Source organism: Loxodonta africana, chromosome 2 (genome assembly GCF_030014295.1).
Source record: "Loxodonta africana isolate mLoxAfr1 chromosome 2, mLoxAfr1.hap2, whole genome shotgun sequence".
Lineage (NCBI taxonomy): Eukaryota > Metazoa > Chordata > Mammalia > Proboscidea > Elephantidae > Loxodonta > Loxodonta africana.
Window position 1 is genome coordinate 152,101,094 of NC_087343.1, and position 13,577 is coordinate 152,114,670.

The 13,577-nt window shown below is 45.7% G+C and overlaps 1 protein-coding gene across 3 annotated transcripts; it reads right to left on the minus strand.

Moving 5' to 3' along the window:
• Positions 1–885: 885 nt before the first annotated feature.
• On the minus strand, positions 886–13,468 carry SPATA24 (spermatogenesis associated 24). Of its 3 annotated transcripts, XM_003404531.4 has the most exons (6): positions 6,562–13,468; positions 5,210–5,275; positions 4,854–4,984; positions 4,693–4,763; positions 1,516–1,618; positions 1,199–1,411 (listed from the first exon to the last, which is right to left on the minus strand). In XM_003404531.4, the coding sequence occupies exons 1-6, from the start codon at positions 6,676–6,678 to the stop codon at positions 1,285–1,287; spliced, it is 615 nt and encodes a 204-aa protein (XP_003404579.1). In that variant the 5' UTR covers positions 6,679–13,468; the 3' UTR covers positions 1,199–1,284. The 3 variants fall into 3 exon arrangements, with proteins under 3 accessions (XP_064133017.1, XP_023405295.1, XP_003404579.1); XM_023549527.2 differs by lacking the exon at positions 1,516–1,618 and having other exon boundaries at positions 901–1,411; XM_064276947.1 differs by lacking the exons at positions 1,516–1,618; positions 5,210–5,275 and having other exon boundaries at positions 886–1,411.
• Positions 13,469–13,577: the final 109 nt, after the last annotated feature.

Consider the following 13,577-nt stretch of genomic DNA (forward strand, 5'->3'; position numbering starts at 1 on the left):
AGCCCTGGATGCAGATGTAAGGTCCCTTGGGAAACTGGGATAGCTGTGTTCCCCTCTTATAAAGCCCCTCTGAGGCAGGAACAGCCCTGTGCCCCCCAGGCACTCAGAAGGCCCTAATTCCAGCCCCATGACCTCGAGACCTGCTTGGGGGCAAGTGTGTGTGTGTGGGGGGGGGGTTAGCCACCACCTGTTACTGTCCTATGACAATGGGCACCACTTGCCCTTAAGAGTCTGGCTTCAAGGTCCTGCTATGACTCAGGACTCAGCTAGTCCAGGAGCCCAGTGCCAGCCCCTCCTGTGCCCTTACCCTGACACTGACCCAGAAGAGACTGGACTTGACAAATTGCACTCAGCCTCCCTGATGTGGGTCCCCTGCCTGGGTGTGTCCCCATCATCACCTAGGGCACACTCAGTGATGGGCTCTAAGAGGAATAAGCCTGTCCATCACATTCAGCCCTGCCTGGGCAACTTGAGCAAGTCAGGGCTCCTTCCCAGACTCGGTCTCCCATCTTATAAATAAACAGCATTGTCCTTTTCCCTTCCTCCCATCTGTGGAAACCTGTGAGCTTCTATTTGAGGAGATGCAAGGTGCAAATGTGATACGCGAATATAACAGTATTCTTGTTAAATCATGGAAATGGATTTCTCAAATTAATTGTGTTCCTGGAACAAACTGTCTTTTGAGGCCTCTGGCCATGCTTCTCTCTCTCTCACACACACACACATACATGCACCCCTTATGCCCTACAGCTAAGTTGGGAGAGTTAAATTTACCAGGGCACTGGGCGTGGGGTGGGACGTTACTGGAGTAACCAGGGCTGTTTATATAAGGAGGAATTAAATACAGATAGTAAGAAGGAGAAGTGCCTACTAGACAACAAAGAATCAACTCCTCCCCCTAGGTTACAATCCCCCAGCCCCGTGGACCCCCATTCCTACCCCAGAGAGGGAAGGATGTAGCAGGGGCTGGAGGTTTGAGCAGCAGCCCCTTCTGAGCCCAGGAGTGGCCCTACAGGTGGTGGTCTAAGGCCTGTCCCCACCCAGTCCCTCGTAACTTGATTCTCACTTAGGGACCCAGGCCCAGGAGTTGGCCCCAGAAGGCAGAGGGGAAGGAAGGAGCATGCCTGCTGCCTCTTCCCCTGTCCTTTCCCTAGAGATCAGGTCACTGGCCAGGCCTAGGGAGGGGGTACCTGCAGGAATGGCAAGGGCAGGGTTGGGGATCCCCAGAGCAGAAAAGGCGGAGGTCGGGCATTATAGCCAGAGAATAGGAAAGTGATGATCATTTTATTTTTCCCTGAGACGCTGGCTCCGGGCCTGCTGCATTCCTGAGGACTTTCTATGCTTCTGGTCCAGCACCTGGGCCATGTAGTTCTCCTGCTGCTTCTGGATCCGGAAGTCAGACATGTGATTCCTGCAACGGAGTTGGCTGGACGTGGGCTGGGGACAGCTCAGGGTAGGGGGCAGAGGTCTGGCTCCTCACTTGTACCACAACCCCAGTCTGGCCCAACCCCTCACCTGAAGATCTCTTTCTGTTGGCTGATAACTTGCTGCAACTCCTTAATCTCACTCTCTTTGCCATTAAGGATATCTTCTTGCTTTATAATGTGAGACTCAATTTCTGTGGGGGAGAGAGGAAGGGAGGAGAGCCCATCCCACAGGCTCCCTCCTAAGACATTCCTTCCTGGGTCTTTTCTGAACTTAGCTCCTTCTACTAGGGGTTCTCCATAAGTAGTTGCTAACACCTTAGTATGAATGAGTTTATTACGGAGTCTTGTGGATGAAGAGTAATGTCTGATGACGTGTTAGTGACTCCACAACTCTATTCTGGACCAGGTGACCCTCCAGAGGGCAGGCCTTGTAGACAGGTGGGCAGCCCTGCCCCAAAGCGGGAGGATGAATAGCTCCTGCCCTCAACTCTGCAGGTTTTTACAGATCCCACCTCTTTGGTGAGACCTTCCCTAGTTTAAATTCACTACTCCTCCCAATATTTCCTATCCCTTTTCCTTTTTTATTTTTCTTCTTAACACTTATATCTATATGATTTACTCATTTGTTTTCTCTCCTACTGAAATATTAGCTCCATAAGGACAAGGATTTTTGTTTTACTCACTGTTATAACCCTAGGGCCTAAAACAGTACCTGACACATAGTAGGTACAGAGTAAATTTACTTGTGGAATGGACAGACTGTTCCTTGGAGGTTTAAGGCATAGAAGTATCATCTGGTTCAGTCACCTCAGTCCAATCAGACCTACTGGGGACAGGTTGGATACCTACCCTGTGCTAGAACTTCAGGGGTGGTACAAGATAGGGTCTCTGCCTTCAAGGAGGCAGCTTCTGAAAGAAGGGTTATGACTCAGGAACTGGTCAGAGAACAGAACAAGCCAGGTTTCAATAAAGTTAATATTCATGAGACAGTATTACCATTTGGGCAAGCTGCATCCCTTTTTTGACCTGTTGCTTCATGTGTAAGATGGTGACAAAGACAGCCCCCATCCCACAGCGGGGGTAAGGAGGACCCAGGGAGACAGTGGTGGTGGAGCCTGCCCCCAAATTAAGTGCTCACTAGATGCAAGAATGCTTTCTGTGTCTTGGGTCAAAATCCAATAGGGTTATAAGGATCTGAGGGTACTTCATTTATATAACCTGACCTCATGTAGCCCTGGAAAGTTCTGATCTTCACAGGAAGAAAACCCCACTATCTTCAGAGGTTGGACAAAGATTATTAACTAGAACACAAACTCTGAAAATGTGGAAGTGCTAAAGCATTTAAGATTTTAGAGGAGAAGATCTGGTAAAAAGTTAAAGCACAGCATGGAAAAGAGGAGACAGTGAAGAGGAGAGAAGAAAACATGGGCTCACTGGGTCATGGGATCAGGACTACTGAACATGCCTTCCCAAGGTCATCTCCTAATATACATTAATTGCTTTTGAAATTCTTCCGGGAAAAAGAATGAGAAATCCACGTGAGTCTTTTAAAATAAAACCTGTGGCATTCAAATGATAAGATGGTTAGAAAATCCCGTTGAGAAGAATAAAGGACTATGAAGGGTAACAACCAAAGCTGAACCACACAAAGGGCGGCCGGGGTGAGAAGGGTGGGCCAGGTGAGGTTCAGGTCACCAGATTTGCTCAGGTGAGGGCTTGGGCCCCACTGGAGGGGTGGTTAGGGACATTCTGGGAGGAGGGAGCCAGGCTCTGGCCCCATGACTCACACACGTTTCCTACGAGCAGACACAGAGCTTTGGGGCCTCGGCTGATCTCTGTAGGAAGGAAAATACCCTAGAGGGAAGATGTTTCTGGCTCCACCAGGAAGAAATCCCAGGTTCCTTTTAGGGAAGTCCTGGCTGCCCAGAAAGCAGGGAGAGAGAGGACTAGGGGACCAGCAGCCTCGGGTATGGAGATAGTGCCTGTCTGTTGGGCCCCAGGAGGCCCTGGCTGGAGCCCTTGGTTGGAGGCTATTAGGCCCGACCAGATGAAAATCACCTGCTGACATCTTACCAGTGAGAGTGGTCACCAGGGGAGAGAGCAGGCTGGGTTGGTGGGCAGTGGTAGAGGGTATCCAAGACTCCAAGTGGGGGCCCCAGGAGGAAGGACTTTGAACCTCTTTTTAGCTTGGGCTCTGATCTCTGGCCTACACAAGATCTGTTGCAGTTACTGAAGCAGATGTTGCATATGGAACTCACATACGACTCTTAAACTAGGTAATGGCAGTTCAGCATTCTGGGAAAATGAAAGGGGCTCCTGAGGTCGAGAGACGCTGGGTAGCTGATTCTGGAAGTGCCCCACCACTACCTGAGCCAACAAGCAGACCACAGGCATCTGTGTAGAGCTGAGGTGAAAACTGTTGGCCCACCAGTAACCAGTTGCTGTCAAGTAGATTTTGACTCACGGCAACCCCAAGTGTTTCAGTGTAGAACTGTGCTCCACAGGTTTTCAGGGCTGTGGCCTTTCCGAAGCAGATCACCAGACTTTCTTCCAAAGCATCCTGGGTGGGCCTGAACTGCCAGCCTTTCGGTTAGTAGTCCAATGCTTAACTGTTGGTGTCACCTACAGACATATTCTATTTGGCCCATACGATGCTTTAACGAATTTTAAATCAGTTGCCCACACTCAAAAATCATTATGATGGAGATGCTTAATGGAAAAGTATCCATTAAAACCTGGTTTCCAGTTTCTTTTTTTAAAGACCTGGGAACACTGGGCCACTCTGCCACAGCAGAGAGGTGCTAAGCCTTTGAGAGGGAGCATGGCTGTCCACGTCACCACAGTCCCCACTCTTTCCTGTTGGGTCCTCGACCCTGAGGCTAATAAGGGTCAGCTCCCATGTAGGACTGTGCTTGCCCTGTTGTGCCTCTTGCAACAGAGGTATGAGTAAAGTACACTATTTCTAATACTCATCAAAAATGGGAAAACAAAAGGTGGACTAAGAAGTTTGTAGGTTTCAAGAAAAATGGGAGCGAGCCCGTTCCTTTATGGCTGTGAAGAATATTGTACACCGACTGCTTCCCTCATTTCCGTGGCCTGCCTGGTCCCTGAAGGCCTTTGCGAAGGTGTGGCCCACTTGGGCTTGCCTGTATCCTCGGCCGGGTACAGAAGTTGGGATGAAACCCTGCCCTGCACCCGGGCACTGGGCTGTTAGGGAAGAGCCCATGCATGTGAGCGTGGGGGGGAGCACGGGCCTCCCGCCTACCATTGCATTTGGTGATGAGCTGGTCCTTCTTGCTGGATTCCTGCAGGACTTTGCTCTTGACACTGGAGAGCCTGGGTAGGAAAAGATGGATGTGAGGGTGGGCAGGCTGGTGAGCAAATGGGACCCTTAATTCTCTATCCCCTCTACTAAAGCCCACTCACGCTTTTTCAAAGGCCAGCTTCTCTTTTTCCAACTGTTTGGACAGCACCTCTACTTCTCCAAGGGCAAACTGTAATTTCTCCTCTTCCTTGGCCAGGAGGACCTTGGTCTTAGCATGAGCAGCTTTCTCTTCCTGCAGGGGCAGCAGCAGTGATCTCATTATTCCCAGTTACCATGGGGTTCAGGCTCTCCTAATCACCCACATTTCTCAGTGGGGCACATAGAAGCTAGAGTATAGGAAAATTCTTGTCTCGCTACTGTTGCTGGAGGCTCTCAGAGGCCAAACTCAGTGACTCCCCAACCACAGATGGCCTGGGAAACGGGGCAGGATCAGGAACCTGAAGAGGTCATTACTTACCACCAGCTGCTTCTCCACTGCCTGGAATTCTTCTTTACTGACAAAATTTTCATCCTGGAGAATCATCTGCAACAGAGCCTGGCTCAGGCAGGGCCTGGGGTTTGGGTGGGAGGGCTTGAGGGCTGGGATGGGGTGGGGCCCTCTAGGAACCAGGACCAAGGAGGAATAATGGTATGGCGTCCACAGAACCAAAGATGAAACTGAGGCTCTGGGAAAGGAGAATTCAGTTCCACAAGATTCACTGAGGCTCCGCTCTTGATCCTACCCCCATGGAGGAGACAGCCTGTAACGAGGCACTTCTAAGACGCTGTGTGCTGTGATGGGGAAGCATAAGGGGCTGTGGCACCCAGAGGAGGGCCCTAACTCAGCCTGGGGGAGGTCAGAAATGCTTCCAGAATAGGTGGCATCAGAGCTGAGATCTACTGAGTAGGTGTGAGCCAGACGAAGAGGGGTGGAGGAGAAAAGTGTTACAGGTTATGGAAACACATGAGCTAATGCCAGCTGCCAAGAGAAAGATCTGGGGACCTCCAGGGAACTGAAAGTAATTCAATGCCTACAGCTGCATAGATTTTACTGAAGTGGGGCATTAGGGTAGCAAAAAGAACATGTCCCTCTCCCCTCGCCCCCATATCCAACTTCCCAGGAAGGAAAATTTCTTCTAAGAACCATTACAGTGAGAAATATATGGGACGTTAGTTTTATTTCTGAGATGGGAATACAACCCATTCTTCTTATCAAGATAGAAAACAAAACCAGAAAAATCATGAATTCCAACTGTCCAGGATTTTACCATGTTCAAGCAATTTGTGGCTCCAGTGTTTACATCTATGAAGTGGGGTTCGATTGAGAAGGAAAAAGTAAAGGGACATAAAGAGGTTGCAGGTGAGGTTTGAGGCCCTTAAAGTATGGTATGCAAGGGCCAAATCTGTGCTTACTGCACTCAGCAGAGCACTGCATTTGACACTGGGTCCATAATAGAAGAGACGTCGTAATTTCTCTGCCTGCCCACGACAGCAGAGGGAAATCAATTTAGTCATCTCCATTTAAAAATGAGGAAACTGAGTCTCAGTGAATAGACAGGGACAGATCTACCAGGCCCTGGAGCAATCAGAGGCAAAGATCAATGCTGAGTTTTGGTTAAAATTCTCCGGTAAATATTCCCGAACGTCTCCCCTTTTGGCCCTATCCCCCCCAACCAGCACTCATCCGAGCCCGCCTCCTCCTAATGACGCCATTGGAAATGTGCACTAGCCACGCCCTTTGCCGCGGGATAGTCTGTGCGACAGCGTCTGGCCCCGCCCCACCATGAGGCGTCCAATACTGTCTCTCCCCCAGCTCTTCTGGCTGCGTACCACGTTCCTCAGCTGGTGGATCAATTCCTCCTGAGATTCAATCACGTCCCGCAGTTGGTCAAAGGCTAGACATACGGATCCTGACCCCCCCTGCGACCACCCGAGGGGCGTCGCCATCTTCCGCCCCCGCCAGCTGGTTGGAAATGGCTGCCTATGGGTGCCTCCCCACCGCCGCCCACCAATGAGAATGCGACGCCACAGAGCACCCTGGCAACCGGGGGCGGGCACTTTGTCTGTTAGCTGGGTTTAGGCCCGCCTCTTAAAGGAGTCGCCTGGTTGGAGGTCCCTGTACCAACTCCTAGAAATTTGTTTACAGGGAATTTGCATGTCCACTGTAACTTGTGTTTCTTACGCTGCTGAGGAGCAGGCAAGGCCCGCTTTATACTCCCTCTAAATGCCTGTGAGCAGGCAACACTGAGACACCGGCCCTCAGCCTTCCCTTGGCCTGTAAAACTGCAAGATCCTGAAGCATCCTGCATCTTTAGATTCACCTGCATCCTCCCACAGCAGTCTCCAGATTTCCCCCACAGTATGAAACTTCGTTCTCCTGTGATCTTTTTTCCTCCTAGGAACATAATTGGTACTGAAGGGGCCTGAGTCTAAGTAATGAAGGGAAGGTCAAAGATGAGAAAGAGAATGACTACCCAAAATAAGTCATCAGCCTCTGATACAGGGCTCTGAGCAGTCACGCTAGATTCCTGTGCAATCACGTCAGGGCGCTGGGGAGGCCCAGAAAAGCCTAAAGGGATGGTTGTTATTAGGTGCCCTGGAGTCCTTCCAATTCGTAGCAACCCTGTAATACAACAGACTGACACACTGCCTACTCCTACGCCATCCTCACCATCATTTCTATGTTTGAGCCCATTGTTGCAGCCACTGTGTCAATCCATCTCATTGAGAGCTTCTTTTTTAGTGACCCTCTACCAAGCATGACGTCCTTCTCCAGGAACTGATCTTCCCTCCTGATAACATGTCCAAAGTACATAAGATGAAGTCTTACCACCCTGCCTTCTAAGGAGCATTCTGGCTGTTCTTCTTCCAAGACAAACAGGTTGTTTGTTCTTCTGGCAGTCCATGGTATATTCAACATTCTTTGCCAACACTACATTGCAAAGGCATCAGTTCTTCTTCAGTCTTCCTTATTCATTGTCCAGCTTTCACATGCATATGAGGCAATTGAAAATACCATGGCTTGGGTCAGGTTCACTTTAGTCCTCCAAGTGACATCTTTGCTTTTTAACACTTTAAAGAGGTCTTTTGCAGCAGATTTGCCCAATGCAACACACCCACTCCTCACTTTAGACACGGCTAGGTTCCAAAGACCAAGTTGTTATGTGGAAATCAGTGTTATGCAAAAATGGAGGATGACCAAATCAGATCACAAAATGGAGGCTATATAACTGCTAAACGACATCATTACAGAACTGCCAAACTACTGAAAATCATGGCCCACCCAAGTTGACACATAACCTGAACCATCACAGCCAGCTTTACTCTCACCTTGCACCTCGGTGTTCCTTGCTGCCAGACATAAGTTATTAATGCGCAAAATAGGGGGATAGTGGATTTTTTACTATTGTCGTAATGTGAAATTAGGAGTAGATAAGCACATCATTTTTTGATTCCCTGAGTGCTTATTCCATGGGCGTTGATTGTAGATCCAAGTAAAATGAAATCCTTGACAACTTCAATCTTTTCTCTGTCCTCAGTTGTGAGGAGTTTTCTTTATGTTGAGGTGGGGTTTGATCTTCATCAGTAAGTGCTTCAAGTCCTCTTCACTTTCAGTAAGCAAAGCTGTGTCATCTGCATAACACAGGTTCTTAATGAGTCTTCCTCCAAGCCTGATGCCATGTTCTTCTTCATACAGTCCAGTTTCTTGGATTATTTGCTCAACATACAGATTGAATAAGTATAGTGAAAGGATACAACCCTGACACACATCTTTCCTGATTTTCAACCACGCAGTATCCCCTTGTTCCGTTTGAATGACTGCCTCTTGGTCTGTATACAGGTTCCTCATGAGCACAATTAAGTGTTCTGGAATTCCCATTCACAATGTTATCCATAATTTGTTATGATCCACACGGTCAAATGCCTTTTCATAGTCAATAAAACACAGGTAAACATCTTTCTGGTATTCTCTGCTTTCAGCCAAGATCCATCTGACATCAGCAATGATATTCCTCATTTCATGTCCTCTTCTGAATCTGGCTTGAATTTCTGGCAGTTCCCTTTTGATGAACTGCTGCAACTGTTCTTAAATTATCTTCAGCAGAATTTTATCTGCACGTGATATCAATGATATTGTTTGATAGTTTCCACATTCTGTTGGATCACCTTTCTTTGGAATAGGCACAAATATGGATCTCTTCCAGTCAGTTGGCCAGATGACCGTCTTCCAAATTTCTTGGCATAGATGAGTGAGCTCTTTCAACATTGCATCTGTTTGTTGAAACACCTCAATTGGTATTCCATCAGTTCCTGGAGACTTGTTTTTCTCCAATGGCTTCAGTGCAGCTTGGACTTCTTCCGTCAGTACCATTGGTTCTTGATTATATGCTACGTCTGAAATGGTTGAATGTTGACCAGTTCTTTTTGGTACAGTGACTCTGTGTATTTCTTCCATCTTCTTTTGATGCTTCCCACGTCATTCAATATTTTGTCCACAGAATCCTTCAATATTGCAACTTGAGACTTGAATTTTTTCTTCAGCTCTTTCAGCTTGAGAAATGCTGAGTGTGTTTTTCTCTTTTGATTTTCTAACTTCAGGTCTTCATTCAGGTCTTCTATCACTATAATACTTTACTTTGTCTTCTTGAGCCAGCCTTTGAAATCTGTTCAACTCTTTTACTTTATCACTTCTTCCTTTGGCTTTAGCTATTTTACATTCAAGAGCAAGTTTCAGTTTCTTCTGATATCCTCTTTGGTCTTTGCTTTCTTTTCTGTCTTTTTAATGACTTTTTGTTTTCTTCATGTATGATGTCCTTGATGTCATTCCACAACTTGTCTAGTCTTTGGTCATTAGTGTTCAATGTATCAAATCTGTTCTTGAGGTGGTCTCTAAATTCAGGTGGGATACACCAAGTTTGTACTTTGGCTCTTGTGGACTTGTTTTAATTTTCTTTGGCTTCAACTTGAACTTGCAAATGAGCAATTGATGGTCTATTCCTCAGTCAGCCCTTGGCCTTGTTCTGATTGATGATATCGAGCTTCTCCATCATCTCTTTCCAGAGATGGAGTAGATTTGATTCCTGTGTGTTCCATCTGGCAAGGTCCACGTATATAGTTGTTGTTTATGTTGTTGAAAAAAGGTACTTGCAATGAATAAGTTGTTGGTCTTGCAGAATTCTGTCATGTGATCTCCAGAGTCGCTTCTATCGCCAAGGCCTTATTTTCCAACTACCAATCCTTCTGTTTCCAACTTTCACATTTCCAATCACCGCTAACTATCAATGCACCTTGATGGCATGTTTGGTCAATTTCAGGCTGCAGAAGTTGGTAAAAATCTTCAATTTCCTCATCTTTGGCATTAGTGGTTGGTGTGTAAATTTGAATAACAGTCATATTAACTGGTATTCCTTGTAAGCATATGGATATTATCCTATCACTGACAGTGTTGTGCTTCAGGATAGATCTTGAAATGTTCTCTTTGACAATGAATGCGATGCCAGCCATTCCTCTTCAATTTGTCATTCCCAGCATAGTAGACCATGATTGTCTGATTCAAAATGGCCAATACCAGTCCATTTCAGCTCATTAATGCCCAGGATATTGATCTTCAAGTGGTCATACTTCATTTTCGAGGACTCCCAATTTTCCTGGATTTATACTTCACACAGTCCTAGTTCCAATTACTAATGAATGTTTGCAGCTGATTCTTCTCATTTTGAGTCTTGCCCCATCAGCAAATGAAGGTCCTGAAAGCTTTACTTCATCCATGTTATTAAGGTAGACTTTACTTTGAGGAGGCAGCGCTTCCTCAATCATATTTTAAGTGCCCTCCAATCTGAGGGGCTCATCTTCCAGCACTATATGTTCCACTGCCATTCATGAAGTTTTCACTGGCCAGTTTTTTCAGAAGTAGATCACCAAGTCCTTCTTCCTAGTGTTTTAATCTGCAAGCTCCACTTAAACCTGTCTACCATGGGTGACCCTGCTGGCATTTGAAGTACTGGTGGCATAGCTTTCAGCATCACAGCAACATGCTAGCCACCATAGTATGACAAACAGACAAGTGGTGGCTAAAGGGATTAGAAGGGTTGAAGTGGGGCATGAAGGGAAGTTCCAAAATCCGAGCAGGTAAATTATAAGGTAATCACGTATGTTCACCAAATCCCCAGACCCTAGACCATTGGGGAGTTTTTTTGAATTCCAAATAAGCTTAAGCTTGGGGAAAATTACAACTAATATTTATTGAGTGCTCAGTGTTTCATGGCATCATTATTATGCTTTATGAGCATTATTTCATGCAATCCTCATAAAAACGCCATGAAGTAGGTTTTTTGATTCTGTTTTACAGGGAGTGCAGCCTCTATGAGAATGAATAACTTGCTCAAAGTCAACCAAGTGAGTAAGCAATAGAACAGGGTTCTGACTTGGGCAGTTTGATTCCAGAGCCTATGATCTTAATCATGATGCTATGTTTCGTTTTTGGTTGAACGCAATGGAAAACAAAGTTATGGAATTTGATACCTCCAATCTGGAAATGAGAACAATTAAGTGTTCTGGAATTCTCATTCTTTGCAATGTTATTCATAATTTATTATGATCCACACAGCCGAATGCCTTTGCATAGTCAATAAAACACAGGTAAACATCTTTCCTGTACTCTCTATTTTGAGCCAGGATCCATCTGACATTAGCAATGATATCCCTGATTCCAAATCTTCTTCTGAATCTGGCTTGAATTTCTGGCAGTGTCTTGTTGATGTATTGCTGCAACCACTTTTGAATGATCTTCAGCAAAATTTTACTTGCATGTGATATTAATGATATTTTCTAGAATTTCCGCATTCATTTGGATCACCTTTCTTTGGAATGGGCATGAATATGGATCTCTTCCAATCAGTTGGCCAAGTAGCTGTCTTCCAAATTTCTTGGCATAGATTAGTGAACACTTCCAGTGCTGCATCTGTTTGTTGAAACATCTCAATTGGTATTCCGTCAATTCCTGATGCCTTGTTTTTTGCCAGTGCCTTCAGTGCAGCTTGGACCTCTTCCTTCAGTACCATTGGTTCCTAAGCATACGCTACTTCCTGAAATGGTTGAATGTCAACCAATTCTCTTTGGTACAGTGACTCTGTGTATTCCTTCCATCTTCTTTTGATGCTTCCTGCATCATTTAATGTTTTCCTCATAGAATCCTTCAATATTGCTATTCAAGGCTTGAATTTTTTCTTCAGTTCTTCCATCTTGAGAAATGCCAAGTGTGTTCTTCTCTTTTGGTTTTCTAACTCCAGGTCTTTGTACATGTTATAATACTTTACTTTGTCTTCTTGAGCTGCCCTTTGAAATCTCACACAGAACAAGGATACTGGATGGTTTAAAGTCAAGAAAGGTGTGCATCAAGGTTGTATCCTTTCACCATACTTATTCAATCTGTATGTTGAGCAAATAATCCAATAAACTGGACCATATGAAGAAGGATTGGAGGAAGACTCATTAACAACTTGTGTTATGCAGATGACACAACCTTGCTGGCTGAAAGCGAGGAGGACTTGAAGCATTTAGTGTACACCTCAACATAAAGAAAACAAAAATCCTCACAACTTGACCAATAAGCAACATCATGAATAAATGGAGAAAAGATTGAAGTCGCAAGGATTTCATTTTACTTGGATCCACAGTCAACGCCCATGGAAGCAGCAGTCAAGAAATCAAAAGATGCATTGCATTGGGCAAATGTATAGCAAAATACCTTTTTAAAGTGTTAAAAAGCAAAGATGTCACCTTGAAGACTAAGGTGCACTTGACCCAAGCCATTGTGTTTTCAATTGCTTCATATGCATGTGAAAGCTGGACAATGATTAAGGAAGACTGAAGAATTGATGCCTTCGAATTGTGGTGTTGGAAACAATATTGAATATACCCAACCCCAATGCCTTCGATTCCAACTCATAGCGACCCTATGGATCGCCAAAAAAGCGAACAAATTTGTCTTGGAAGAACTAAAATCAGAATGCTCCTTAGAAGCAAGGATGGTGAGACAGCATCTTACATACTTTGGACATGTTGTCTGGAGGAATCAGTCCCTGGAGAAGGACATCATGCTTGGTAGAGGGTCAGCAAAAGAGAGGAAGACCCTCAATGAGATGGACTGTGGCTACAACAATGGGCTCAAACATAACAATGATTGTGAGGATGGCACAAGACCAGGCAGTGTTTTGTTCTGTTGTACATGGGGTGGCTATGAGTTGGAACAGACTCGATGGCACCTAACAACAATCTGGAAATGACTATCTTAAGAAGCGGTTTGGGGGTGACCAGGGAGGGAAGCTAGAAGTTTACTAAGTCACTCAGGCTGCTTTGCAAAGTCCCCTAAATCCAAAAAATCCGAACCCATTGCCATCAAGTCAAAGTCCCCTAGGGGTCTCTTTTTTGGGGTAGACATTGTGGTTTGACAAACCTGGCCACTCCTGTTGGTCTCTCAGCGGTAACCCTTGTTTTGTGTTTCCCTGTTTCTTGTGTCTGTTCTCATGTCCTTGAGGTCAAGGTTGTCTCTCTCTGTTGACCTCTCTTAAAGGGTCTAGAGCACTACAGTCCAACAGAACTTTCTGTGATAGAAATGTTCTTTATCTGCACGGCAGCCTCTAGCAAGCAACATATGGCTATTAAGTACTTGCAATATGGTTAATGTGACTGAGGAATTTTTAAATTAAAAAACATTTTAATTGCCTCAGTGCAGAATTCTCTCAGAACTTTGTCTGCCCAATGTGAATGTTCACCTGAATCATCCTGGACAAAGCTGCACATTCCTCTGGGGCAGTGATCCCTGAGTCATTCTCATGAGCTGTGTC

Excerpts from the sequence above, each read along its gene's own strand:
- SPATA24 (XM_023549527.2), bottom strand. The coding sequence starts at position 6,678 with ATGGCGACGCCCCTCGGGTGGTCGCAGGGGGGGTCAGGATCCGTATGT. Across the intron at positions 5,276-6,561 it reads TCCACCAGCTGAGGAACGTG|ATGATTCTCCAGGATGAAAA; the intron begins GTACGCAGCCAG and ends GCTCTGTTGCAG. Across the intron at positions 4,985-5,209 it reads CAGTGGAGAAGCAGCTGGTG|GAAGAGAAAGCTGCTCATGC; the intron begins GTAAGTAATGAC and ends CTGCCCCTGCAG.